Genomic DNA, 23,659 nt, shown 5'->3' with positions numbered 1-23,659 from the left:
GGTGCCCCCAGCCCCTCCCAGTTGCTCCCAGTCGCTCCCAGTGCCCCCACCCCCTCCCAGTCCCTCCCAGTGCCCCCACCTGGTACCCGCAGCCCCCCCCAGTCCCTCCCAGTTGCCCCCAGTGCCCCCACCTGGTGTCCCCAGCCCCTCCCAGTTGCTCCCAGTCGCTCCCAGTGCCCCCACCTGGTACCCGCAGTCCCCCCCAGTTCCCCCCAGTCCCTCCCAGTTGCCCCCAGTGCCCCCACCTGGTACCCGCAGCCCCCCGCCCCCGCCGCCCCCAGCAGCAGCAGCAGCAGCGGCACCACTCCGGGCACCGCCATGCCGCTCGTGCCCGCGGTCATGTGACCGCCCCTTCACGTGACCCGAGGGGGAGACACCGCTCCCTCGGCCCCCCCTCGGCCCTCCCCACCCAGCCAGCGGGAGCCAATCAGGCGCCTCCGCGGCGGGAGGAGCGGCTCCGCGTCGCCTCCCGATTGGCCGCGAGGCGCGCCGCAGGAGGCGGGGCGCCGTGATTGACAGCGCCGGCCCCGCCCCTCCCCCGATGGACCGTTAGCAACGGCTCCCGCTTGCCGCGCTTCCCCCAAACCCCGCCCCCGCCGCGGAGCGATTGGCGGAGAGCGGAGACGGACAGCTGCTCTCCTCCAATGGGGCGTCGAGTAGGCGCCAGGCGGGAGGCGCGGGGCTGGGGGCTGAGGGGACCCCGGCAATGGCTGCTGGGGGGGGGGGGGCAGATCCAGGGATCCCCCTCAGATCCTGGGGGTCCCTTGGATCCCGGGGGTCCCCCTCAGATCACGAGGGTCCCTCATACACTGGGGATCCCCACAGATCCCAGGATCCCCTCAGATACTGGGAATCCTCTCAGATCCGGGGATCCCCCCCAGATCCCAGCCTCCTCCTTCATATACCAGGGTCCCCTCAGATCCCGGGGGTCCCTCATACCTGGGGATCCCCCTCAGACCCCAGAGTCCCCCTCAGATCCCAGGATCCCTGTCAGGTCCCAGGGATCCCCCTCAAATCTGGGGATCCCCCTCAGATCTAAGGGTCCCCCTTGGATCCTGGGACCCCTCAGATCCCATGGGGTCCCCCCTCAGTTCCCAGCACTCCCATCAGATCCCAGGGATCCCCCCCTCAGATCCTGCCCCCAACCCCAACCCCAGCCCCAGATTCCCCCAGCTTCCCCCTAGATCCCAGGGGTCCCCCAGGTTCCCCCCCCAGATCCCAGGGGTCCCCCCTAGATCCCGGGGGTTCTCCCCCCAGCCCCCCCAGCCCCCCCCCATACACACAGACCCCCCCAGCCGCAGCTCTGCCCTTTTATTAACACATCCACGTGGCCCCCCCCCCGGGGGGGGGGGCACCGAGGAGCCCCCACGGTGGGGTCACTGTCACCGGGGGGGGGGGACACACGTCACCACGGGGGGGGGACGTCACCACGGGGGGGACATGGGCTGGGGGTTCTGCAGGTAGGACATCACCACGGCTGAGATGGAGAGCCTGGGGGGGGGGGACACACACACAGGGGGGTATCAGCAGGGGGTGGGTGCTCCCCACGCCCCCGGGGGGGGTCCCAGGGGGTCCCGGGGGGGGGTCCCGGGGGGGGCAGCACTCACATGAAGCTGCTCATCATCTGCTTGGTGTCCTCGGAGCTGCGGGAGTTGGCGAAGCTGATGAAGGAGCAGTACACCGCGATCCACGCGCACCACTTCAGCTGGGGGGGGGACACAGGAGGGCTGGGGGGGGGGCAGGATCCTGGCACCCCCCCCAGTACCCCCGACACCCCCTGACACCCACAACCCCCTCCCCCAGCACCCCCAGTAATCCCAGTAGCTCCCAGACCCATCAAATCCAGCAAGACTCAACCACCCCCAGCACCCCCCCCCCAGTAAACCCAGTACCCCCAGTAACCCCCAGCCACCCCCAGGAATCCCCCCAGTACCCCTTGGACCCCCCCAGTAAACCTCAACACCCCCAGCATCCCCCCCCAGCACCCCTGGTACCACCCAGCAAACCCTGACACCCCCCGACACCCCTCCCAGTGCCCCCCCCATTCCCAGTTCCCACCTGGTGCTGTTTCCAGTTCCCCCCCCAGTTCCCAGTCCCCCCCCAGTGCTTCTCCCAGTGCCCCCCCCGTTCCCACTGGCCCCCTGGTACTACTCCCAGTGCCTCCCCCCATTCCCAGTCCCCTCCCAGTGTCCCCCCCGTCCCATTACCCCCCCATTCCCCCCCCAGTGCCCCCCCCAGCACCCCCCCATTCCCAGTCCCCCCCCAGTGCTTCCCCCCATTCCCAGTTCCCCTGCTGCTACCTCTCCCAGTGCCTCCCCCCGTTCCCAGTCCGCTCCCAGTCCGCTCCCAGTCCCCTCCCAGTGCCACCCCCGGTCCCATTACCCCCCCGTTTCCCCCCCCGGTGCCCCCCCAGCACCCCCCCCATTCCCAATCCCCCACCAGTGCCTCCCCCCTTTCCCAGTTCCCCCCTGCTACCTCTCCCAGTGCCTCCCCCCGTTCCCAGTCCGCTCCCAGTCCACTCCCAGTCCCCTCCCAGTGCCCCCCCCGGTCCCATTACCCCCCCGTTTCCCCCCCCGGTGCCCCCCCAGCACCCCCCCCATTCCCAATCCCCCACCAGTGCCTCCCCCCATTCCCAGTTCCCCCCCTGCTACCTCTCCCAGTGCCTCCCCCTGTTCCCAGTCCGCTCCCAGTCCCCTCCCAGTGCCCCCCCCGTCCCATTACCCCCCCGTTCCCCCCCCCGGTGCCCCCCCGACCCCCCCACCTTAAGCATGAGCCCGCACATGCTGAACACCATCCCCAGCAGGTTCATGTAGTCGGGGGTGGGGTCCTCCAGCGCCGGGTTACTCTCGGTCGCGGGCGGCTTATACCTGGGGGGGGGGGGACACCGTGAGCCCCCCCGTGCCCCCCCGGTGCCCCCCCCACCTCCCCGTGACCCCCCTCCTCACCGCGCCACCCTCCCGGGTCGCCTGGGGTCCGCCATCCCCCGCCCCAGCCGCCGCCTCCCGCTTCCGACACCACCCCCGGAAGGGCCCGGCCCCCCCCCGCCGCTATCTCCGGTGCCCCCCCCCTCGGTTTTTGCCGCCCCCCCCCCCCCCCAGGCCATGGCTTTCCCCCAGCCCCGGCCCCCCCGCCCCGAACTGCCCCGGCGGAGGGTGCGGAGCCTGCGGTGCGGGCAGGGGGCGGTCAGGGCCGTGAGGTTCAATGGTAGGGGGGGGGCACCGGGGGGGGGGGCACCGGGGGGGTCATGGGGACCTGGTGGGGGACCCGGGGGGAGTGGGGGGGGTGATGGGGGCCGGGGGGGACCGGGGGGACTTGGGGGGGGGCAGTGAGGGGGGTGTGCTTCAATGGTAGGGGGGGCACCGGGGGGGGCACCGGGGGGGGCGCCGGGGGGGGTACCGGGGGGACTGGGGGGGGCACAGGGGGGACCGGGGGGAAGATGGGGACCTGGGGGGGGGACGCGGGGGGGCATTGGGGGGGACACCGGGGAGATGATGGGGACCTGGGGGGGGAGCCGGGGGGGGGCTGTGAGCTTCAACGGTGGGAACGGGGGGGGCACCGGGGGGGGCAAGGGGGGAACGGGGAACCGGGGGGGTCTTGGGGGGGGGCTAGGATGGAGGGGGCCTGGGGGGGGGGCGTGGGCTTTAACGGGGGGGGACAGGGACTGGGGGAAATGGGGGGGGGGACCAGGGGGGGTTGTGGGGTGCCCTGGGGGAGGGGGGGCGTGAGCTTCAGTGGTGAGAATAGGAACGGGGGGGGGGGTAAATTTGGGGGGGGGGGCAGCAGGACTGGGGGGGGCAGATGGGGACCTGGGGGGGGGGGAGGTTGGAGAGGGCCCTGCGTGAGCTGGGAGGGGATGGAGCCCGGGGGAAATGGGGGGTGTCCCGCAGGTGGGGGGGGCCATGAGCTCCCCCTTTTGGGGTACGGGGGGGGTCAGCTGCCCCCCCCCTTGCCCCCCCCCCCCCCCCCATAGTGGACGGGAATTACTGCCTGACCTGCGGCAGCGACAAGACGCTGAAGCTCTGGAACCCCCACAAGGGCACGGCGCTGCGCACATACACGGGCCACGGCTACGAGGTGCTGGACGCCGCCGGGTAAGGGAGGGGGGGGCTTTGGGACCCCCCCACTCCACCGGGAGCCCCCCCACACACAGTCCCTGACCCGGTTTTGTGCCCCCCCCCAGGTCGTTTGATAACAGCCAGCTCTGCTCCTGCAGCGCCGATAAGACCGTGGCGCTTTGGGACGTGGCCTCAGGGCAAGTGGTCCGAAAGTACCGGGGGCACGCGGGGGTGAGAAGGGGCACGAAATGGGGGGGGCACGAAGGGGACGACCCCCCCCGGGTGGCACAAAGGGGACAGCCCCCCCCGGATGGCCCCAAATTCCCGCTCCCCCCTGCAGAAAGTCAACTGCGTGCAGTTCAACGAGGAGGCCACCATCATTGTGTCCGGTAAGGGAGCGGGTCTGGGGGGCTTTGTCATGACCCCCCCCTAATTCTGACCCCCCCCCAACACCCTTTAACCCCCCCCGGCCCCCCCCCCCAGGCTCCATCGACTCCACGGTGCGGTGCTGGGACTGCCGCTCGCGCCGCCCCGACCCCGTGCAGGTCCTGGATGAGGCCAAGGACGGCGTCTCCAGCCTGAAGCTCTCCGACCACGAGATCCTGACGGGGTGAGAGACTGAGGGGGGGGCTTCACGGGGTGGGGGGGGACACCAGGACGGCCCCCCCCCCTGCTAACACCCCCCCCCTCTGCTAACATCCCCCCTTTACAGCTCCGTGGATGGCCGCGTCCGCCGCTACGACCTCCGCGCCGGGCAGCTCTACTCCGACTACATCGGCAGTGAGTGACTGGGGGGGGGCTCCCAGGACCCCCCCAACCCCCCCACACATTCTAGGCCCCCCCCAAACGCCCCCTCCCCATTTTCTAGGCCCTATCACCAGCGTCTGCTTCAGCAAGGATGGGCAGTGCGCGCTGGTCGCCAGCCTCGACTCCACCCTGCGCCTGCTGGACAAGGACACGGGGGAGCTGCTGGGCGAGTAGGAGCCTGGGGGGGTTCAGGGGGGGCCACAGGGGGAGTTTTGGGACCCCCCCTCACCCCCTCACCCCCCCCCCCAAAGGTACACCGGCCACCGCAGCACGGCGTACCGGCTGGACTGCGTGCTGAGCGAGCAGGACACGCACGTGGGCAGCGCCTCGGAGGACGGCAACGTCTACTTCTGGGACCTGGTGGAGGTGAGCGGTGGGGGCGAGCCCCCCCCCAGAGCTCTGGGGCAGCCCCCCAGGTGCGAAACAGCCCCCCATCTTTGCCCGTAACCCCCCCACAGGGCTCTCTGGCGCTGACGCTGGCGGTGGGCCGCGGCGTGGTGCAGTCTCTCGCCTTCCACCCCGCGCTGCCCTGCCTGCTCACCGCCGCCGACGGCTGCGTCCAGCTCTGGCGGGAGGACGGCTTCGAGCCCGAGGGGGAGGGCGATGCAGATACCTGATGGGCAGCCCCCCCCCCCACCATCTGTACCCCCCCCAGGAAGGAGAAATAAACCGGCAGCGTGTTGTACGTGCAGTGTTTTTACTGGGAGCACTGGGGCCGTTCCCTGTCCCGCTCCCCGTCCCGCTCCGCCCTGCGCCGCGCTCTGGGGCCCCACGCGATGGGACCGGGGCCCCCCCCCCCCCGTGTCTACAGCTCACGGGGCGCTCGGCACAGCAAGGTGAGGGTCCTGGGCACCCCCCCGGGTGGGGGCTCAGCCCCCCGGGGTGAGGGGCGGCCCCCCTCAGCCCCCCCAAAAAACTGGCTCAGTCGCCCTGCGGCTCCACGGGGAAGGCGTCGGCTCTCTGGGCGAACGTCTCCGCCACCAGCAGCGGAAAAACCAGCGAGGCGTCGGCGTAGACCTGCTGGGAGAGCAGGGGTGAGAGGTGGGGACCCCCGGGGGCTCCCCAAAACCCCCCCTGACCCCCCCGGGACTCCCCCCACCTTGACAGGCGTGGCGTCCATCCGGATCTTGCCCCAGGACACGGCCTCGTCCGGTCGCGCCCCCGAGTCGGAGCCGTCAAATTCCTGCGCCGTGTTCACGTAGACGGAGAAATCGGCCCCGTTCCTCTGCGGGGAGCGGCGGGGTGAGGGCTGGGGGGGTCCCTGAGCCCCCCCAAAACGCCCCCCGTGTACCCCCCCTGGCCCCTCACCATGAGGTTGGCGTTGGCGATGTGGTGCTTCACCAGCCCCCCGCCCAGGATGATCATCCCGGTCTTCCTGGCGAAGATGGCCTGGGTGTTGATGAGCCGCAGATCTGCGCTGGGACAGCCGTCAGGGGACCCCAAAGGCTTTTTTTTTTATTTTGGGGGGGGGTCCCAGCAGCCACACGCCCCCCCCCGGGGACAAACTCACCCTCCACGATGTCCAGCACCAGCCCCGGGCGCTTGTAGGAGTGGAAGAAGATCATGTCCCCCAGCGAGCCGTCGGTCAGCGCCGGGCTCAGCACCGGGATCTTGTTCTGGAATTGGGGGGGGGGTGAAGCAGTGATGACCAGGGCCAAGCAATGCCCCTGAGGGGGTAGGGGATGCCGTGGGGGGGGGGGTTACTCCCTGTTTCCCCCCCCCTTTACCTTCTGTGCCCAGTAGCACACCGACTCGGGGTTGTCGATCTCCTTGCCCAGCCGTGCGATCATCCGCGATGGTGTCCACCTCACGCCCTGCGGAGCCACTGCCCCCTCAGGACCCCCACAGACCCCGAGGGGGGGGCTCCCGGCACCCCCCCAATGAGCTGGGGGGGGGGATCCTGCCCACCCCCATCCCCTCCCACCCACCTGAGTCTCCTGCTCGTCCACCATCTGGTCCAGGATGGGCATCAGCCAGTCCTCGAACTTGCAGTAGTTGTCGTTGGGCACCAGCAGGTTCCCGATCCTGGGGGTGAGGGGGTGGGCTCAGCCCACGGGTGTCCCCCAGCATCTTTGGGTGTCCCCAACCACCCATGGGTGCCCCCGGCTGCCCCCCCGCCCCCCGTACCTGTTGATGCCGTTCTGGCGCAGGTCCCGGCCCCGCAGGCTGAAGTCCCCGATGTAGGTGGGCGCCAGGCACTTGATGAGGTCCTCCTCCACCCCCCCGGCCGTCGTCACCAGCACGTCCACCTGATTTGGGGGGGGGGTCAGCACCTCAGGGACCCCCCCAGAACACCCCAGGGGGACCTCGGGGACCCTAAAGGGTTTGGCCAGGATCTTTGGGGATCTGAAGAACCCCTCGGGGGCAGGGCTGAGCCCTCCCCGAATCTCCAAAATACCCCAGGGACTGAGCTGATGAGAGCAGGACCCCAAAAAGCCCAAAAAAGGGATCAGGGACAGGGCTGGGACCACAGAGGGACCACGGGGACACCTTGGGGACGGGAACAGGGCAGTGCAGGGACCCCAGCGACCACCCCAGGACCCCTGGGGACATGGAGGACACCTCGGGGACAGAGCAGGAGTCACGCAGGGACCCCAGGGGACATCGAGGACACCCAGAGGGACCCCAGGGACCGCGCTGGGACCCCCGAGGACCTGAAGGGACCCCTCGGGGACGGGCACGGAGCCGCAAAGGGCCCCCTGCAGCCACACAGGGCCCCCGCTGGGACCCCCACGACCCCCCCAGGACCCCCATACACGGCTTGGAGATGAATCTACCCCCGTCCCCCGTTGCCCCCCGGTCCCCCCGGTGCCCCCCGGTTCCCCCCCCGTCCCCCGTTGCCCCCCGGTGCCCCCCCGCACCATGCCGTGCTGCACCAGGTAGCGGATGGTCTCCCGGACGCCGGAGCTGATGAGGTTGGAGGTGAAGCCCAGGAAGATGGTGCACCCCGACGGCGCCCGCGGGCAGCCGCTCAGCTCGGCCCGGCCCCGCTCCTCCGCGCTCAGCGGCTCCAGCTTCGCCGCGATCTGCCCGGTAAGACCCCGGTAAGACCCCGGTGAGACCCCGGTGAGACCCCGGGGGCCCGGTTGAGGCCCGGTGGGGGCCCGGTGAGGGTCCCCGGTTCTCCCCCCACCCCCCCCCTTAGCCCACCATCCGCCGGATCTCGGCCACGGCCTGCCCGAAGCTGGTGGCCTGGAAGCCGGTGGTGAGGAAGGAGCGGAGCAGCGCCGCGTGGTCCGGGCCCCCCGCGAAGTCGTAGCCGCGCACCGGGAGGCTCCCGGCCGGGAGGGCCCCGCTCGGCTTCAGCACGGCCCGCAGGGCCTCGGTCGGGGCCGGTGCCGGGGCCGGTGCCGGTGCCCCCCCCGCCGCCGCCATGGGCCCGGCCGCTCCCTCCCCGCAGCCGCCGCCGCCGTCACCGGGCCCGGCCCCGAACGGCGCCGTACGACAGGGCGCCGCCATCTTGGCCACGCCTCTGTACGGCGTCGCGCCGCCATCTTCGTCACGCTTCCGTACGGCAGGGCGCCGCCATCTTGCTCACGCAGCCTCCGTACGGCAGCGCGCCGCCATCTTTTTCCCGCTGCAGCCGTACAGCTGGGCGCCGCCATATTGAAAGCGGGACGGTGGCCGCTGAGGGACAATAGTCCCCGAAAGCGAAACATCACAGCTCAAAAAATGCGGTTTTTTCCCCCAAAATTCCGCTGCGGTGCCCCAAACCCCCCCGGGCTCCCCCCGAGGGACACGCACCAGCTCCAGCCAAGTCCCTTTTAATTCCCACGCACAAACAGCAGCTCCGAGCAGCACCAAGCTCCCCGGGCCGGGCCTCTCCTCCATGCCGGGGGGGCTTCGGGGGGGGCCCCCACGTCCGGCGGCGCGGGGGGGGCTCGGTGGGAGGGGGGCTGAGCCCCTCCCGGAGCCCCCCCTCCGTGGCAGTGCGAGCACGGGGCCGTGATGGGGCCGCGTCAGGTCCGGAGCCTCCAAACCTCCACCGAGAGACCCCCGGAGGCGGCTGCCACCACGTCGCCCTCCACGCTGATCTGGGGGGGGGGACAAGATGGGGGGGGGTCTCAGGGGCTGGAAGGGTCCAGAGGGGTCCGCAGGGGATGGGGGGGGATGAGAGGGGGATTTGAGGGCTGGGGGGGGTCAAGGGGTGTCTGCAGAGGCCAAGGGGGTGACAAGAGGGAGCCTCAGGGGCTGGGGGTGAACAAGAGGGGTCCGCAGGGGCTGGGGGGGGGACGAGAGGGGGCCTCGAGGGCTGTGGGGGGGACATGAGAGGGGTTTTCAGGGGCTGGGAAGGGGATGAGAGGGGTCTTCAGGGGTCGGGGGGGGGAGGAGAGGGGGTCTCGGGGTTTGGGGGGGCACCACCAGGGTCCTGCTGCCCCCCCCCCCCCTCCGCTCACCCCATTGAGGACGTCGTCGTGGGTCCAGGAGCAGATGGTGCGGGGGGGGTCCGTGGGGACGTGTACCTGCGAGACACCGCGCGCCGTTCGCCCCCTCTGACCCCTTATAAATGGGGGGGGGGACGCGCTGGGGCCCCCCCAGCCCGGCATTGTGCGATGGGGGGGGTTCGGGGGGGGGGGGGGGCCTCACCCGCAGCGTCCTGTCGGTGGAGGTGGTGTAGAGGGACCCCAGCGAGTGCCAGAGCCCCGTGATCTGCAGCCGGTGCCCGACGTCGAAATACTGCCCCAAAAAAAAGCCAAACGGTGCCGTGAGGGGGCCAGAAAGATTTTACGGCCCCCCCGTGCCCCCCCACACCCCACCCCACAGAGCCTTACCCGGGCGGGCTGGAAGCTGCCACCGCTGTTCCCAAAAACGTGAACCCGGCCCTGGTTGTCCCCAGCCCAGAGCTGGGTGCCGCGGTACGCCATGGACAGCAGGTAGTTCTCCAGCTGGGAATGGGAAAAAGCGCTAAAAAACCACAAATTTGGGGGCTTTAATTGGTATATGGGGGGGGCAGGACCCACCTGAAGCTTCTGCAGGACCCCCCCGGCGCGGCGGTCGAAGACGACGAGGGTCCTGTCCTCACTGCCCGACACGATGAGGCGATCGTCGGCCGCCAGCGACAGCACGGCGCTGCCGTGGGCTTTGTAGCTCCGCACCAGGGCCTGCGAGGCTGTGGGGGGGGGTTAAAAGCCGGGACCCCCCCCCTTAAACATCGTAACACCCCCCCGGACCCACCTCGGGGGTCGTAGACCGTCACCGTCTTGTCGTAGGTGCCGGTGATGAGGACGTCAGGGCGGTAGGAGAGGCACAGCACCGCCGCCTTCTCCCTGGGGGGCAACGGGAGGGTCAAAATCCCCTCGCGGACCCCCCCCAAAAATAAAAAACGGCCCCCCCCCGACCCCGCGGGCATCACCTGATCTCCCCGAACTGCTGCCCCTCGGCTCCCAGGTCCCACAGCTTCACGGTGCTGTCCCACGAGCCCGAGCTCAGCGCCGTGCCCCTGGCCGCCAGGCACCAAACCCAGCCCTGGGAGACGGGGGGGGGGGGAAGAGCAGCCGATAGCCCCCCCTCGGTAAAAAAAAAGCCTCGGGGGGGGTTCAGGAGTGAGCCCCCACCTTGTGAGTGCCGTTGCGCCCCGTGCCCAGTGCTTTGAGCAGCACCCGGCCGGGCGCTTGGCCCAGCTGCCGCAGGTCCCAGAGGTTGACGTTGCGGTCCCGGGCCCCCGAGGCGCAGAGGGTGCCCCCCTACAAAAAGGGGGGGGGGTTTGGGGGGTGAGGAGGGGCCCCCCCAGGTTGAAATCGGGGCCCCCCATCCCCGTCCATGGCTTTACCTGCAGCAGGAGGACGGAGTCGACGGAGGCGAAGTGCCCCTCGTCCAGGGAGAAGTGCTCCATGGCGGCCCCCCCGCCCCCCCAGCGCTGAAGGTGCTCCTCCAGGTCCACGCAGGCGGCCGCCCAGTCGAAGCCTTCCTCTGGGGGGGGGGGGGCACACGGGGGGGGGAAGAAATAAGGGGAAGGGGTTCAGAAATAAAAAGGGGGGGCCCAAAATGAAGAAGGGGGGGGTTAAAATGAAGAAGGGGGGTCCCAAAATAAGGGGAGGGGGTCCCAAGATAAGGGGAGGGGACAAAATAAAGAGGGGGGGGGTCCCAAAATAAAGAGGGGGGGTCTCAAAATAAGGGGAGGGGGTCCCAAGATAAAGAGGGGGGTCCCTAAATAAGGGGGGGTCCTTAAATAAAGAGGGGGGGGCAAATGGGTACCAGGCACCTTTAAGGGGCTGAGGGGGGGTGATAAGGAAGGTGGGGTGATGGGGGGGGGTGACAAGGGGGGGCGACAAGGAGCGGGTAAGGGGGGCTCCAAGGGGGGGGGCAACAAGGTGGGGGGGGCGAAAAAGGGGGTGACAAGGAGGGGAAGGGCCAAAAGGGGGGGGGTGGGCAACAAAGCGGGGGGGGGGTGAGAGGGAGGGACAAGGAGAGGGACAATGGGGGGGGCGATACCAAGAAGGGGGTGACACGGGGGGGGTCCCCACCCCCCCCAGACCCCCCTTCACCCCCCCCAACCCCCCCCCCCTCACCTTCCAGCACGGGCAGCGCCCCCCCCGCCCGGCGCTGCAGCCGCAGCCTCCAAACGACGGCGTCGCGGGCGAGGTCCCGCAGGGCCCGGCAGACGCGGGGCAGAACCCCCCGCACCTCGCGGGCCCCCAGGTAGCCGCAGATCTCCAGCAGCAGCTCCAGGGGCAACGACAGAAGCCCCCCCCCGCCGCCGGTACCCCCCCCGGTGCCTCCCACACCTCCGGGAACCCCCCCGGGAACCCCCCCGGGAACCGGGGGGCGCCGCAGCACCGCGGGAGGCACCGAGGGAGGAGGCAGCGGGGGGGTGGGGAGCACCGGGGGGGGGGTTGAGCATCTCCGGGGGGGCGGCGGGGGGGCCCCGCAGGCGGCTGATGTATTCCTGGGCCCGCCGGTCCGGGTCCGGGTCCTCGGGGTCGGGGTCGGTACCGGAGGGGGCGGCGGGGGGCGGCGGCGGAGGCGCGGGGGCCCCCTCCATGGCTGGGGGGGGGGCGGAGGCGTCACCGGGCCGCAAGGCCTCGAACCGCGCCCCCCCCCCCCCCCCGTTAACGGAGCACCCCCGTTACCGGCGCCCCCTCCCCGTTACCGGAGCCCCCCCCCAAGCCCCCCATTACCGGAGCCCCCCCGTTCCCTCCCCCCTTTCCTCCCGTCCCCCCCCCAAGCCGCCTCCCCCCCCCTCCGGTCCCGTTGCCCGCCCCCCCCCCATCGGTACCGGGGCCGCCGCCCGGCCGCGTCCCGTCTCCACGGCCACGGCCGCTTCCGCTTCCGGCGCCGCCGCCCAATAGGGAGGCGGAGGAGCGGGGTGACGTCATAAGGCGGCGCCGGAAGGGCTCCACGTGCGGGCGGGCCGTACCACTGCGCTCCCATGGCGGGGGGGGGGGGGAGAACGAATCCCCCTCCCCAAATTTACCCCCCCCCAAAAAAAAACCCTGCCGCCCCCTCCCCAAATTTGCCCCCCCGTAAAAAAATTCACGGACACAGCGGACGCTGAAGGAATTTTCATTGCCGACAAGAAAATCGAGGGGGGGGGGCCCGACCCCCCTCCCCCCCCCCCCACCTCCCGGGCCCGCCCCCTCCCTGGAGCCCCCCCCCAAGGCCCAGCCCCCCCGGGGCGCCCCCTCCTCCTCCTCCTCCTCCCCCCTCCCCCCAATAAACGGTAAAAAACGGAACAAAACGGGCAAAAAACGGGGGGGGGGGGGGCGACGAAGCACAAAAGGGGAGCGGCCGGGCCCCCCCCGGGGGCCTCTACACATTTATCTATGGGGGGGGGGGCACCATGCGAGGGGGGGGGGCAGGGAAAAAAAGGGGGGGGGGACACACATCGCAGGGGGAGGGCCCCCCCCGTTTGGCCCCGTTTTTGCCCCAAATTTTGCCTTTTCCACCCCAAGGCCGCGCTCGAGGGGGGGCTCCCGACCTCCTCCCCCCACCCCCATCCCACCCCCGTTGTCCCCTTAAAGGTGGGGGGGGGGCTCAGAGCTGGGACCCTCCCCCCCCCCCCACCTCCCCTCACACAGCCTGGCCGGGGGGGGGAGGGGCTGCGCTGCCACCCCCGCCGCGGCTCCTCCCGACCCCCCCCTGAACCCCCCCGGGGGCCGCCTGCTCCCGGCCGCCGTCCCGACGGCGCTGCCGACCTGGGGGGGGAGGAAAAAAAAGGGAAAAAAGAAGAAATAGGGGGGAAAAAAGGGGGAAAAAGGAGAAAAGGGGGGGAAAAGTGGGGAAAAATGAGAAAAGGGGGGAAGAAAAAAAGAAAAGGTGGGGGGGAAAGGAAGAAAAGGGAGGAAAAAAGGAGAAAAGGGGGGAAAAAAGGGAGAAAAGGGGGGGAAAAGGGGAGGAAAAAAGGAGAAAAAAAAGAGAAAAGGGGGGAAAAAGGGAGAAAAAAGAGAAAAGGGGGGAAAAACGGGAGAAAAAAAGAGAAAAGGGGGGGGAAAAAGGGAGAAAAGGGGGGAAAAACGGGAGAAAAAAAGAGAAAAGGGAGGAAAAAAGGGGGTTAGAGGGGCTGGGGGGGGTCAGTGCCCCCCCCCCCAGCACGTTTTGGGGTGCGGGGCCCCCCCCAGACCTGGTCCCGGTGCCGCCGCCTGGCCTAGACCCCGTAAAACGCCGCCAGCCGGTCCTTGAGCAGGGGGGGGAACTGCTCCGAGAACTGGTGCCAGTTCTCCTCCCCCACCTGGTCCTTGAAGCCGTGCAGGATCTGTAGGGGGGGGGGACACACACAGGGGGGGGTTAAGGGGTGAGGGGGGGGCTTACCGAGCCCCCCAGACCCCCCCCAAGGCGGTGCAGACCTTATAGAACATGTCCCGCAGGTCGTCCTTGGGGCTCACCCACGAGGCCACGGCGTCGCAGAAGAAGATGAAATCCTGGGGGGGGGGGCAAGTAAAAATGGGGCAAAATGGGGGAGGGAATAAAAAGAGAAAGGGTAGGGGAAGATGAAATTGGAGCAAAATGGGGGCGGTAAATAAAAATAGGGCAGGAGGAGGGGGAACAAAGCGGGACGTGGGGTAAAATGGAGGGGGACAAACACAGACGTGGTGGGGGGGGCAGGTAAAAATGGGGCAAAATTGGGGGGCAGATAAAAATGAGGTGGAAGAAATAGATGTGGAGTGAAATGGGGGGGTAGAAAAAATGGGGTAAAATAAGGGAGACATAAAAAGGGGGCAAACAAGCATGGAAATGGGGCAAAATGGGGGGGGCAAAAAGAAATGGGGCAGAATAGGGGGCAGATAAAAAGGGGGCAAAATGGGGTTCAAACACAGAAATGGAGCAAAATGGGGGGGCAGATAAAAATGGGGCAGAGGGAGGGGGGACAAACAGATGTGGAGTAAAATAGGGGGGCAACAAGCACGGAAATGGGGCAAAATGGGGGGGGGCAAACAGAAATGGGGCAGATAAAAATGGGGGGAGCACAAAGAAATGGGGCAAAACGGGGGGGCAGATAAAAAGGGGGCAAAACGGGGGGGCAACAAGCACGGAAATGGGGCAAAATGGGGTGGAATAAACACAGAAAAGGGGGGGGCAAATGAAAATAGGGGGGGGGGGGAGATCAAAACGGGGCCCCCACCTGCACGACGCCGCCGGGGTTGACCCCGATCATGACGCAGATGCCGCGGAAAGCCGAGTCCTTCTCCTCGTTGTCACGGATGTTGCGCAGGGAGGTGCACCTGGGGGGGGGCACGGGGGGGTTCAGCCCCTTCCAGGGATGCCTGGGGAGGATCGGGGGGGGTCCCCACGTAGCCCCCCCCCCCACATTTACCATGGCCGGATGAATTGCTGCAGCATGGGGGCCACCTCCTGCGGGCAGACGAAGCCCAACCGCCCGATGGTGATGGCTGGGGAGGGAGGGGGACAAATTTGGGGGCAGCCCCGGGGGGGCCACACCCCAAAAAGCCCCCCCCCTTAAAATTATGCCCCCCCCCCAGGCCTCACCTGTGTTTTCCAGCAGGGTTTTGGGGGTGTTGGGGCGGTTGATGATCTCCACCAGGTTGTTCAGCACCATCTGGACGTAGGGCTGCATCTCCGCCCCTGCCGGCAACGGGGTCAGCTTGGGGGGGGTCCCAAGGGGCTGGGGGGGCCCTAAAAGAGCTGGGGGGGGTCTTAAGAGGCTGGGGGGGCCCGGGGGGGGGGGCTCACCCATCTGCATGCAGATCTCGCCGATGGCCCAGGTCGCGTTGTTGCAGACGGAGATGAATTCGGGGTTCAGGTTGGTGCCCAGAATGGGCATGAATTCAGCTGGGGGGGGGAAAGCAGGGTTAAAACAAGGCCCCCCCGTATTCTCCGGGGGGGTTCCTTTATTTTTATGGCCCCCCCCAGCCCCGTTACGCACCGATGCAGGGCTTGACGTGCACGAAGCAAGCTTTGGTGAGGTCTCCCAGCAGGGCGAAGGAGCTCTGCCGCACCTCGGGCATGGTGTCCTGCGGGGTGGGGGGGCAAAAATGAAGACAGAAGACCCCCCCAGCGCCCCGGGGGGGGGTCCAGGAGCTGCCCCCCCACCTGCATGCACTGGAAGAGCAGCGTCATGATGTTGCTGCGGGCCACCAGCTGCTCCACGTGGCAACCCAGCCCCTCGGCCAGCCCGCTCAGCAGATCCAGCGCCACGATCATGAAATCCTTGTCGGGGGCCTCGTACTGGTCGGGGTGCTGGTTGTACATCTAGGGGGGGGGCACAGAACCGTGGGGGTGAGCTCCCAGAATGGCTCTGGGGGTTTTTTAACCCCCCCCGGGGAGAGAGGGGGGGTCCTCACCATGGCTTGAGCAAGGGTCTTCTGCACCAGGGTGACGCAGCGCTGGTAGACGGGCTCGCAGTAGGGCAGGAAGCCGCTCTGCAGCGCCGTGGCCACCGAGGAGAGGCACTGGGGGGGGGGGAAACGAGGAGTTGTGTGGGAGGGGGGGGCGCAGAGTGAACTGGGAGTACTGGGAGGGGGAGCTGGGAGAGCTGGGAGGGCTGGGAGGGGAGATGGGGGTGGCTGGAGGGGCTGGGAGTACTGGGAGGGGGAGCTGGGAGAGCTGGGAGGGATGGGAGGGGAGATGGGGGGGGGTCTGGGGGAGCTGGGAGGGGATTGGGGTGTGCTGGGGGGACTGGGAGTACTGGGAGGGGGGGCTGGGAGCGCTGGGAGGGGAGATGGGGGGGTCTGGGGGGACTGGGAGCAGTGGAAGGGGGAGACTGGGGTGTGCTGGGGGAACTGGGAGCACTGGGAGGGGGGGAACTGGGGGGTCCTGGGGGGGAAATGGGGTGTGCTGGAGGAACTGGGAGCACTGGGAGGGGGGAACTGGGGTGTGCTGGGGGGATCTGGGGGTGCTGGGAGGGGACTGGGAGCACTGGGAGGGGGGAACTGGGGGGTCCTGGGGGAACTGGGAGCGCTGGGAGGGGGAGCTGGGGGGATCAGGGTGCACTGGGGGGGGGAACTGGGAGGGGAGGGAGGTGTAACTGGGAGAACTGGGAGCACTGGAGCGGGAGAAGGATGCACTGGGAGAATTGGGAACACCAGGAGGGGAGAACTGGGGGTACTGGGATGCACTGGGAACGGGGATCTGGAGGCACTGGGAGCACAAGACCGGGACTGGGGCATTGGGAGCACTGGGGGAGGACCGGGGGGGGCCGCAGGAGTGTGAGGCCCCCCCTGCGGGGACCCTTTTTTGGGGGGGGGGCTCTTTGTCCCCCCCCTCACCTCCAGCAGGGGGAAGAGGTCCTTGTCCTCGTCCTTCAGCTCGTTCCACTTCTGGATGAGCGGGGGCATCAGCTTCTGGATGTACTCCTGGAAGGGGGGGGGACCTCATTATGGGGGGGGGAACCCCATTACGGGGGAGAAAACCCATTATGGGGGGAGAAAACCCCATTATAGGGGGAGAAAACCCCATTATAGGGGTGGGAACCCCTTTATGGGGGAGAAAACCCCAATACGGGGGAGAAAACCCCATTATGGGGGTGGGAACCCCTTTACGGGGGGGGAGACCCCTTTATGGGGGGGAAAACCCCATTACAGGGGGGGAAACAAACCCCATTATGGGGGGGGAACCCCTATTACGGGGGAGAAAACCCCATTACGGGGCTGGGAACCCCTTTATGGGGGAGAAAACCCCAATACAGGGGAGAAAACCCCATTATGGGGGTGGGAACCCCTTTACGGGGGGGGAGACCCTATTATGGGGGGGAAAACCCCATTATGGGGTGAGGGGGGCGTTAAAGGGTCGCCCCCCACTTGGCCCCGGGCCCCTCAGACCAGCGGGATCCACACAGAGCCTTCGGGATTCGAATGTCTGTGGCTGCTCGTCATCACCGGGCGCCGGGCCGAAAAATGGGGCGAAAAAGGAAGAAAACGGGTCAAAAAAAAAAAAAGGGGAAAAAAAAGGGGAAAAAAAAGGTACCGGCTGGTTGAGGTGGTGGCCCACCGAGTCGGCCAGCGTGCCGATGGCGTCGTAGAGGATGAGGAGGTTTTTGTGCTGGTACTTGCCGAAGGCGAACACCAGCGTGTCCAGGATGAAGCTGAGGTACGGCACCAGCTCGGTGCACGCCTCCTCCTCCAGCGTGGCGAAGGCGCTGTATGGGGGGGGTAAAAAAAATAATAAAATTAGCAGAGACGCCCCCCCCAAGGGATGGAAAAGAGACCAAAGGGGTGGAAAAGATGTCCCCTCCCCGGGTCAGGCAGTACGAATACGGCAGCATCATAGCGTGCTCATGGCATCATCAGCATCATCATGCCCAGGGAGGGGGGGGGGATTAAAAAATTAATGAGACCCCCCCAGGGGGTGGAAAAGAGCCCAAGGGGGTGGAAAAGACCCCCCCCGTACGAATACGGCAGCATCACAGCGTGCTAACGGCATCTCCAGCATCATCATGCCCAGGGAGAGGGGGGGATGAAGGGGTCTGGGGGGGTGGGGGGGATAAAAAAACCATCAGAGACCCCCCCAGGGGGATAAAAAAATGAATGAGACCCCCCCAGGGGGTGGAAAAGAGCCCAGGGGGGTGGAAAAGACCCCCCCCCCGTATGAATCCAGCAGCATCACAGCGTGCTCACGGCATCTCCAGCATCATCACACCCAGGGAAAGGGGATCGGGGGGGTCTGGGGGGGTGGGGGGGATAAAAAAAGCCATCAGAGACCCCCCCAGGGGGATAAAAAAATTAATGAGACCCCCCCAGGGGGTGGAAAAGAGCCCAAGGGGGTGGAAAAGCCCCCCCCATACGAATCCAGCAGCATCACAGCGTGCTCACGGCATCATCACACCCAGGGAAAGGTGGGGATGATCGGGGGTGTAGGAGGGATAAAAAAAAAAATAAAATCATCAGAGACCCCCCCAGGGGATGGAAAAGAGCCCAAGGGGGTGGAAAAGCCCCCCCCGGGGTTAGGCAGTACAAATACAGGAGCATCACAGCGTGCTCACGGCATCATCACGCCCAGGGAAAGGTGGGGATGATCGGGGGTGTGTGGGGGATAAAAAAACCATCAGAGACCCCCCCAGGGGTGGTAAAAAAATGAATGAGACCCCCCCAGGGGGTGGAAAAGAGCCCAAGGGGGTGGAAAAGACCCCCCCCGTACGAATCCAGCAGCATCACAGCGTGCTCACGGCATCATCACGCCCAGGGAAAGGTGGGGATGATCAGGGGATGATCCGAGAGGAGCCACCCCCCAAATTTTTTCCCCCCGGGGAGGGGGGGGTCCGTCCCTACCTGCAGGCCGCCTCCTGCACCCTCTTGTTGCTGTCCAGGATGCGTTTGAGGAGCTCGGTCATGAGGGGCTTGAGGTACATGTCGGGGGGCTGGCTGACCACCCAGTGCGCGTAGCGGCTCAGGGTCCAGCAGGCGATGGAGCGCACCAGCGCCTTCTTGTCCGCCAGGCACTGGATCAGGTGGGGGATCAGCTCCGGCAGGTAGGGCACCATGCCCTGCATGCAGCCTGCGTGTTTTGGGCGAGGGGGGGGTGGGTTGTGGTCAGAGAGACCCCCTCCTGAGGGTACAGGTGCTCTCAGAGAGACCCCCCCCCCGCCTCCGTTGGGGCACAGATGGGCTCAGGGAGCGCTCCCGGGGTGGCACGGGGACATGGCCATGCTCTGAGATGCCCCCCGGGGTATGGCCAGGCTCAGAGACCCCCCCAGAGTGGAAATGGGGGCACAGCCATGCTCGGAGACCCCCCCCGGGGCACAGATGCACTCAGAGAGTGCCCCCGGGGTGGCACGGGGATATGGCAGCGTTCAGAGAGTGCCCCCCAGGGTGGAAATGGGGGCACAGCCGTGCTCAGAGACCCCCCCCCGGGCACAGCTGCTCTCAGAGAGACCCCCCCAGGGGTATGGACAGGTTCAGGGAGCACCCCCAGGGTGGCACCAGGACACGGCTGCACTCAGAGATGTCCCCCGGGGCATGGCCAGGCTCAGAGACCCCCCCAGAGTGGAAATGGGGGTACAGCCATGCTCAGAGACCCCCCCCCGGGGCACGGCCATGCTCAGAGACCCCCCCCCCGGTGCATGGCCAGGCTCAGAGAGCACCCTCAGGGTGGCACGGGGACATGGCCAAGCTCTGAGATGCCCCCCGGGGTGGCAGGGGGGCACAGGCGTGCTCAGAGACCCCCCCCCAGGGTGGAAATGGGGGCACAGCCGTGCTCAGAGACCCCCCCCCAGGGCATGGCCAGGCTAAGAGACCCCTCTCCGGGTGGCTCAGGGGGCACTCGGAGACCCTCAGAGACCCCCCCCAGGGTGCAAATGGGGGCACAGCCACGCTCAGAGACCCCCCACCGGGGGCACAACCCCACTCCCAGCCCCCTCTCTGGGTGTCTGGGTGGCTCAGGGGGACACGGGGTGGCTCGGAGGGTCACGGGGTGACACAGGGGGGACACAGGGGGATATGGGGGGGACACGGGGGGGGCTCGGGGGGGCTCCCACCTTCGGCGATGGCCCCCAGGACGAGGATGCCCGACTCCTTGATGACCCACTCGGGGTGGAAGAGCAGCTCCTTGAGCAGGGGCAGGAGGTGCGGCAGCAGCTCCTCGCGGAACACGTTGGCCAGGACGTCCAGCGCGGCGGCCGAGCACTTCCCTGCGGGGCCAGGCCTCCTCGTTAGCTTAATTAGCCTCCCCCATCCCGCTAACGAAGCCCCCCCCCCGAGCACGTGTTCGGCTCTGTCGACGTCCTCCTGCCTCCAGTGTGGGGACAGCGCGGGGGGTTGGGGACCTACAAGGGGGTTTTGGGGACAACTGAGGGGTTTGGGGGACCCAAATGAGGGGTTTTGGGATGGCTGAGGGGGCTTGAGGGGGGGTTGGGGACAGCCAAGGGGTTTTGGGGACACCTGAGGGGTGCAGGGGACCCCAATGAGGGGCTTGGGGACCCAATGAGGGGTTTTGGGGGTGGCTGGGGGGGTTTGGGGACAGCCAAGGGGTTTTGGGGACGCCTGAGGGGTTTGGGGGACCCAATGAGGGGTTTTGGGGATGGCTGAGGGGGTTTGGGGGGGGGTTGGGGACCAATAAAGGGGTTTTGGGGACACCCAAGGGGTTCGGGGGACCACAATGAGGGGTTTGGGGATGGCTGGGGGAGGCTGGGGACACCAATGAAGGGTTTGGGGACACCAAGAGGGTCTGGGGACCGATTCCAGGGGGGTTTGGGGATCACTGGGGAGATTTTGGTGGTGGATGGGGGGGTCTGGGGACACCAACGAGGGGTCTGGGGACACCAAGAGGATCTGGGGACTCACGCTGGGGGGGTTTGGAGATGGATGGGGGGGGTCTGGGGACACCAATGAGGGGTTTAGGGACACCAAGAGGGTCTGGGGACTCCAAAAGGGATTTGGAAACCAATTCCAGGGGGGTTTGAGGATCACTGGGGAGTCTGGGGATGGCCGGCGGGGGGCTTTGGGAACCGAGGGGGCTTGGGGCCGGCCGGGGGGGGTTTGGGGCCGGCCCTCCCACCCCCGTGGGGCCGTACGGAGGTTCCAGTCGGACAGCGTGTCGTCGTCGTCCTCGTCCTCGGCGTCCTCGGGGTCCTGCGGCCGCTCCTCCTCGTGCTGCAGGGTCACCGTGCGCGACTTGTGGAAGCGCGGCTTGATGTCCTGCTCGCTGTCGGGGATGGCCTCGTCCTCCTCCACGTCCCCCTGAGGGCCGGGAGGGGGGCGTCAGGGCACCGGGGGGGGGTGTCACGATACCAGGGGGGGCGTCAGGGCACCGGGAGGGGGGCGTCAGGGCACCCTGGGGTGCTCCCGCAGCACCCCCGGATCAGCCAGTACGAATACCACCAACATCACCAGTATCAGTTGGCAACTGTCATCACCTCCGGGGGGTTCCCAGTTCTCCCAGTTCTCCCAGTTAGCTCAATTCCAGCCCAAAAGAGGGCTGGAGGCAGGGGGTGCCCCCCCCCAGCCCCGTACCTTGAGCAGGATGATGTCGATCTCTGAGTACTTCATGCCGTTCACCAGGATGGGGATCAACCTGGAAGGGGGGGGGGGAAAAATGGGAGAAAAAAAAAACAAAAAGGGGCTTTTTGAGGTGCTGGGGGGGCGCTGGGGGGGCACTGGGGGCCGGGGGGGGGGCTCCCCAAGCACTCACTGCACCAGATGGGACGTCAGCACCTCCTTGCAGATGGGCTGCTCGGCCAGCGTCAGCCAGAACTCGCAAGCCTCCAGCGCCACGTTCTCGTCGCTGTCCTGCGTCCTCTGCAGCATGTACTGGAAAAAAAAGGGAGGGGGGGCCCCGTCAGCCCCACGACCCCCCCTCCAAGACCCTCCCCAAGCCCAAAAAGCGGCCCCCAGACCCACCTGGATGATGCTGTGCATGTGGGGGATGAGGCGGTCGATGCGCACCTCCAGCAGCATCACCAGCGCCCGGCACACGTTCTTGCGCACCTCGGGGTCTTCATCCACCGCCAGGGCGAAAAGGTGCTGAGGGGGGGGACAAAAAAACACGGGGGGGGGCACGGCGTCACCCTCAGGCCCCCCCCCAGGCAGCGGGGTGGCTGTGGGGGGGGGGCTCACCTCGATGAAGGTGTCGATGTTCTCCATCAGCGCCTGCGCGCGGTCCATGATGAACTGGTTGACGCAGGCGATGGCGTGGGATCTGGTGGGTTGGGGGGGGGGAAAATAACACGGGGGGGGGGCACCGAGGAGGGTGAGACCCCGGCGGGTTCGTTAGTTAATGAGCAAGGCTGGGGGGGGGGCAGGGATAAAGGAAAAGCAGCAGTGGGGGGCACAAGGCGGCTCGCCCCCCACCCCATGACACCACTTTGCAGTGTCCAGGTGGGCTCGGACCCCCCCCAAACCCCTCCACCCCCACCCCAAATCTTCCCAACCCCCCCAAAATCCTTCCCCAAACTCTCCCAACCCCCCCCCAAAAAAATTTTGGGGGTCTCACCCCCCCCACTCCCCACCAGCAGGGGCACAAAGCAGCTCGCTCCCCACACCGTGACACTGCCCAGGTGGGCTGGGACCCCCAAAATCCTCCCCAAACTCCCCCAAATTCTCCCCTAACCCCCCCAAAATCCTCCCCCAACCCCCCCCAAAAAAAATTTTAGGGATTTTGCCCCCCCTGCCCCACCACCTCCCAGCAGCAGGGGCATAGAGCAGCTCGCTCCCCACACTGTGACACCCCCCTGCTGCATCCAGGTGGGCTGGGACCCCCAAAACCCCCCCCCAAACTCCCCCAAATCCCCTCCAAGCCCCCCCAAAATCCTCCCCACCCCCCCCCCCAAAAAAAAATTGGGGTTTTGCCCCCCGTACCCCGCCACCCCCCAGCACCAGGGGCACAAAGCATCTCACTCCTCACCCCACACCACCACTTTTCCCCATCCCAGTGACCTAAGACCCCCCCAAACCCCCTCCAAACCCCCCAAAACCCCCCCCCCAAAAAAATTTAGGAGTCTGGCCCCCCCCACACACCTGATTTTGGGGCTGCAGTGCTTGAAAAACTGCAGGAATTTGGGGATCATGACGTTGAGGGGCCGGTTGAGCGCGTCGCTGTCCAGGAGCTCGGAGGAATCCTCGCAAATCTTCTGCAGCGCCCCGAACGCCCCCTGCACGGCCCCGGGGGGGGTCAGCGCCTTTTCTGGGGCCCCCCCGAAAAAAAAATAACCCCCCCAAAGCCCCCTCACCTCGCAGGTGTTGTAATCTTCGGAATTAAGCAGGTTGCAGAGCTGGGGGAGCAGCTCCGGCCACATCTGCAGCTCCCCTTTGGAGGCGATGGTGGTGATGAGGATCCCTGCGGGCACGGGGGGGGCGAGTTATGACTTTTAGGGTGTTTTTTTTTTGGGGGGGGGACAGCCAAGGGCCCCCCCAACTCACCGATGGTGGCACGGATGAGGGAGGAGGCGTCGCCGATGTTGTTGAGGCATTCCTGCTTGATGAACTCGGCCACGGGGGGGGGAAGCTCTGGTAGTGCGCCTTGACGTTGTTCTTCAGGATCAGGCCGCTCAGCGACCGCGTGGGTTCGTCTGGGGGGGGGCAGGGGGGTGCGGGGGGGTCACGGGGGGGGGGCACAAGGCGGTGGGACCCCCCCCCCGGGGGTTAGGCACGGACCCACCTTCGGATTTGAGGCGGGTGAGGACGAAGATCAGGTAGTTGTTGAAGTCGGGGAATTGGTTGAGCTGCTTCAGTTTCTTTTTTGGGGGGGGGCGTTAAGGAAAAAAGGGGCGGGGGGGGCAGGAGTTTGGGGGGGCGATGGGGGGGTGATGGGGGCGGGGGGGGTAATGGGGGGGTGATGGGGGCAAGGGGAAGGAGGATGGGGGGTGGTGGGGATGGGGGGGTTAGGGGGTGATGGGGGCTGGGGGGGGATTTGGGGGGGGGAAATGGGGATGGGGGGGGCAAATGGGGATGGGGGGGCAATGGGGGGGTGAC

At 67.5% G+C, this 23,659-nt stretch overlaps 5 protein-coding genes across 5 annotated transcripts; 1 reads left to right on the top strand and 4 right to left on the bottom strand.

The window, feature by feature from the left end:
* Positions 1-1,295: 1,295 nt before the first annotated feature.
* On the bottom strand, positions 1,296-3,017 carry WDR83OS (WD repeat domain 83 opposite strand). Its single transcript, XM_084540531.1, has 4 exons — positions 2,946-3,017; positions 2,762-2,867; positions 1,608-1,705; positions 1,296-1,491 (listed from the first exon to the last, which is right to left on the bottom strand). The coding sequence occupies exons 1-4, from the start codon at positions 2,978-2,980 to the stop codon at positions 1,425-1,427; spliced, it is 306 nt and encodes a 101-aa protein (XP_084396657.1). The 5' UTR covers positions 2,981-3,017; the 3' UTR covers positions 1,296-1,424.
* A 73-nt stretch (positions 3,018-3,090) lies between these two features.
* On the top strand, positions 3,091-5,542 carry WDR83 (WD repeat domain 83). The gene is made up of 9 exons (XM_084540530.1): positions 3,091-3,204; positions 3,971-4,091; positions 4,181-4,286; positions 4,396-4,444; positions 4,539-4,665; positions 4,768-4,835; positions 4,924-5,032; positions 5,114-5,228; positions 5,321-5,542. The coding sequence occupies exons 1-9, from the start codon at positions 3,102-3,104 to the stop codon at positions 5,477-5,479; spliced, it is 957 nt and encodes a 318-aa protein (XP_084396656.1). The 5' UTR covers positions 3,091-3,101; the 3' UTR covers positions 5,480-5,542.
* Positions 5,543-8,503, bottom strand: DHPS (deoxyhypusine synthase). The gene is made up of 9 exons (XM_084540529.1): positions 8,013-8,503; positions 7,724-7,888; positions 6,990-7,111; positions 6,791-6,887; positions 6,590-6,676; positions 6,373-6,478; positions 6,171-6,274; positions 5,962-6,087; positions 5,543-5,879 (listed from the first exon to the last, which is right to left on the bottom strand). The coding sequence occupies exons 1-9, from the start codon at positions 8,319-8,321 to the stop codon at positions 5,784-5,786; spliced, it is 1,212 nt and encodes a 403-aa protein (XP_084396655.1). The 5' UTR covers positions 8,322-8,503; the 3' UTR covers positions 5,543-5,783.
* Positions 8,504-8,610: 107 nt separating this feature from the next.
* Positions 8,611-12,233, bottom strand: FBXW9 (F-box and WD repeat domain containing 9; the record flags this gene model as incomplete). The annotated part of the gene is made up of 12 exons (XM_084540528.1): positions 8,611-8,896; positions 9,260-9,325; positions 9,450-9,539; positions 9,635-9,748; positions 9,824-9,972; positions 10,038-10,129; positions 10,216-10,328; positions 10,418-10,546; positions 10,633-10,772; positions 11,372-11,846; positions 12,079-12,128; positions 12,203-12,233. The coding sequence occupies 12 exons, from the start codon at positions 12,231-12,233 to the stop codon at positions 8,822-8,824; spliced, it is 1,524 nt and encodes a 507-aa protein (XP_084396654.1). The 3' UTR covers positions 8,611-8,821.
* Positions 12,234-12,861: 628 nt separating this feature from the next.
* Positions 12,862-23,421, bottom strand: TNPO2 (transportin 2; the record flags this gene model as incomplete). The annotated part of the gene is given in 24 exon segments (XM_084540527.1): positions 12,862-12,997; positions 13,423-13,554; positions 13,646-13,720; positions 14,422-14,521; positions 14,614-14,689; positions 14,787-14,882; positions 14,991-15,089; positions 15,184-15,271; positions 15,351-15,509; positions 15,602-15,709; positions 16,526-16,612; positions 17,223-17,394; positions 18,524-18,749; positions 19,729-19,881; positions 20,764-20,929; positions 21,203-21,263; positions 21,381-21,499; positions 21,590-21,712; positions 21,806-21,887; positions 22,706-22,839; positions 22,918-23,024; positions 23,108-23,185; positions 23,188-23,256; positions 23,346-23,421. Coding segments are annotated over 23 exon segments (2,562 nt in total), but the record flags the coding sequence as incomplete, so codon positions are not given.
* Between the last annotated feature and the right edge of the window lie 238 nt (positions 23,422-23,659).

This window comes from Aythya ferina (assembly GCF_964211825.1).
Source record: "Aythya ferina genome assembly, contig: HAP1_SCAFFOLD_1169, whole genome shotgun sequence".
Classification (NCBI taxonomy): Eukaryota; Metazoa; Chordata; class Aves; order Anseriformes; family Anatidae; genus Aythya; species Aythya ferina.
The sequence above is the reverse complement of the archived record's forward strand: the minus strand, read 5'-3'. Positions and strand labels throughout refer to the sequence as shown.

What these genes read in the sequence shown, in the direction of transcription:
- WDR83OS (XM_084540531.1), bottom strand. Translation starts at nt 2,980, where the DNA reads ATGGCGGACCCCAGGCGACCCGGGAGGGTGGCGCG. An exon ending in CGACCCGGGAGGGTGGCGCG is followed by an intron (nt 2,868 to 2,945) that starts GTGAGGAGGGGG and finishes CCCCCCCCCCAG; the next exon opens with GTATAAGCCGCCCGCGACCG. An exon ending in TGTGCGGGCTCATGCTTAAG is followed by an intron (nt 1,706 to 2,761) that starts GTGGGGGGGTCG and finishes TCCCCCCCCCAG; the next exon opens with CTGAAGTGGTGCGCGTGGAT.
- DHPS (XM_084540529.1), bottom strand. Translation starts at nt 8,321, where the DNA reads ATGGCGGCGCCCTGTCGTACGGCGCCGTTCGGGGCCGGGCCCGGTGAC. An exon ending in TGGACGAGCAGGAGACTCAG is followed by an intron (nt 6,677 to 6,790) that starts GTGGGTGGGAGG and finishes GTGGCTCCGCAG; the next exon opens with GGCGTGAGGTGGACACCATC. An exon ending in GGTGCTGGACATCGTGGAGG is followed by an intron (nt 6,275 to 6,372) that starts GTGAGTTTGTCC and finishes GTCCCAGCGCAG; the next exon opens with ATCTGCGGCTCATCAACACC.
- WDR83 (XM_084540530.1), top strand. Translation starts at nt 3,102, where the DNA reads ATGGCTTTCCCCCAGCCCCGGCCCCCCCGCCCCGAACTGCCCCGGCGG. An exon ending in AGTACCGGGGGCACGCGGGG is followed by an intron (nt 4,287 to 4,395) that starts GTGAGAAGGGGC and finishes TCCCCCCTGCAG; the next exon opens with AAAGTCAACTGCGTGCAGTT. An exon ending in GGCCACCATCATTGTGTCCG is followed by an intron (nt 4,445 to 4,538) that starts GTAAGGGAGCGG and finishes CCCCCCCCCCAG; the next exon opens with GCTCCATCGACTCCACGGTG.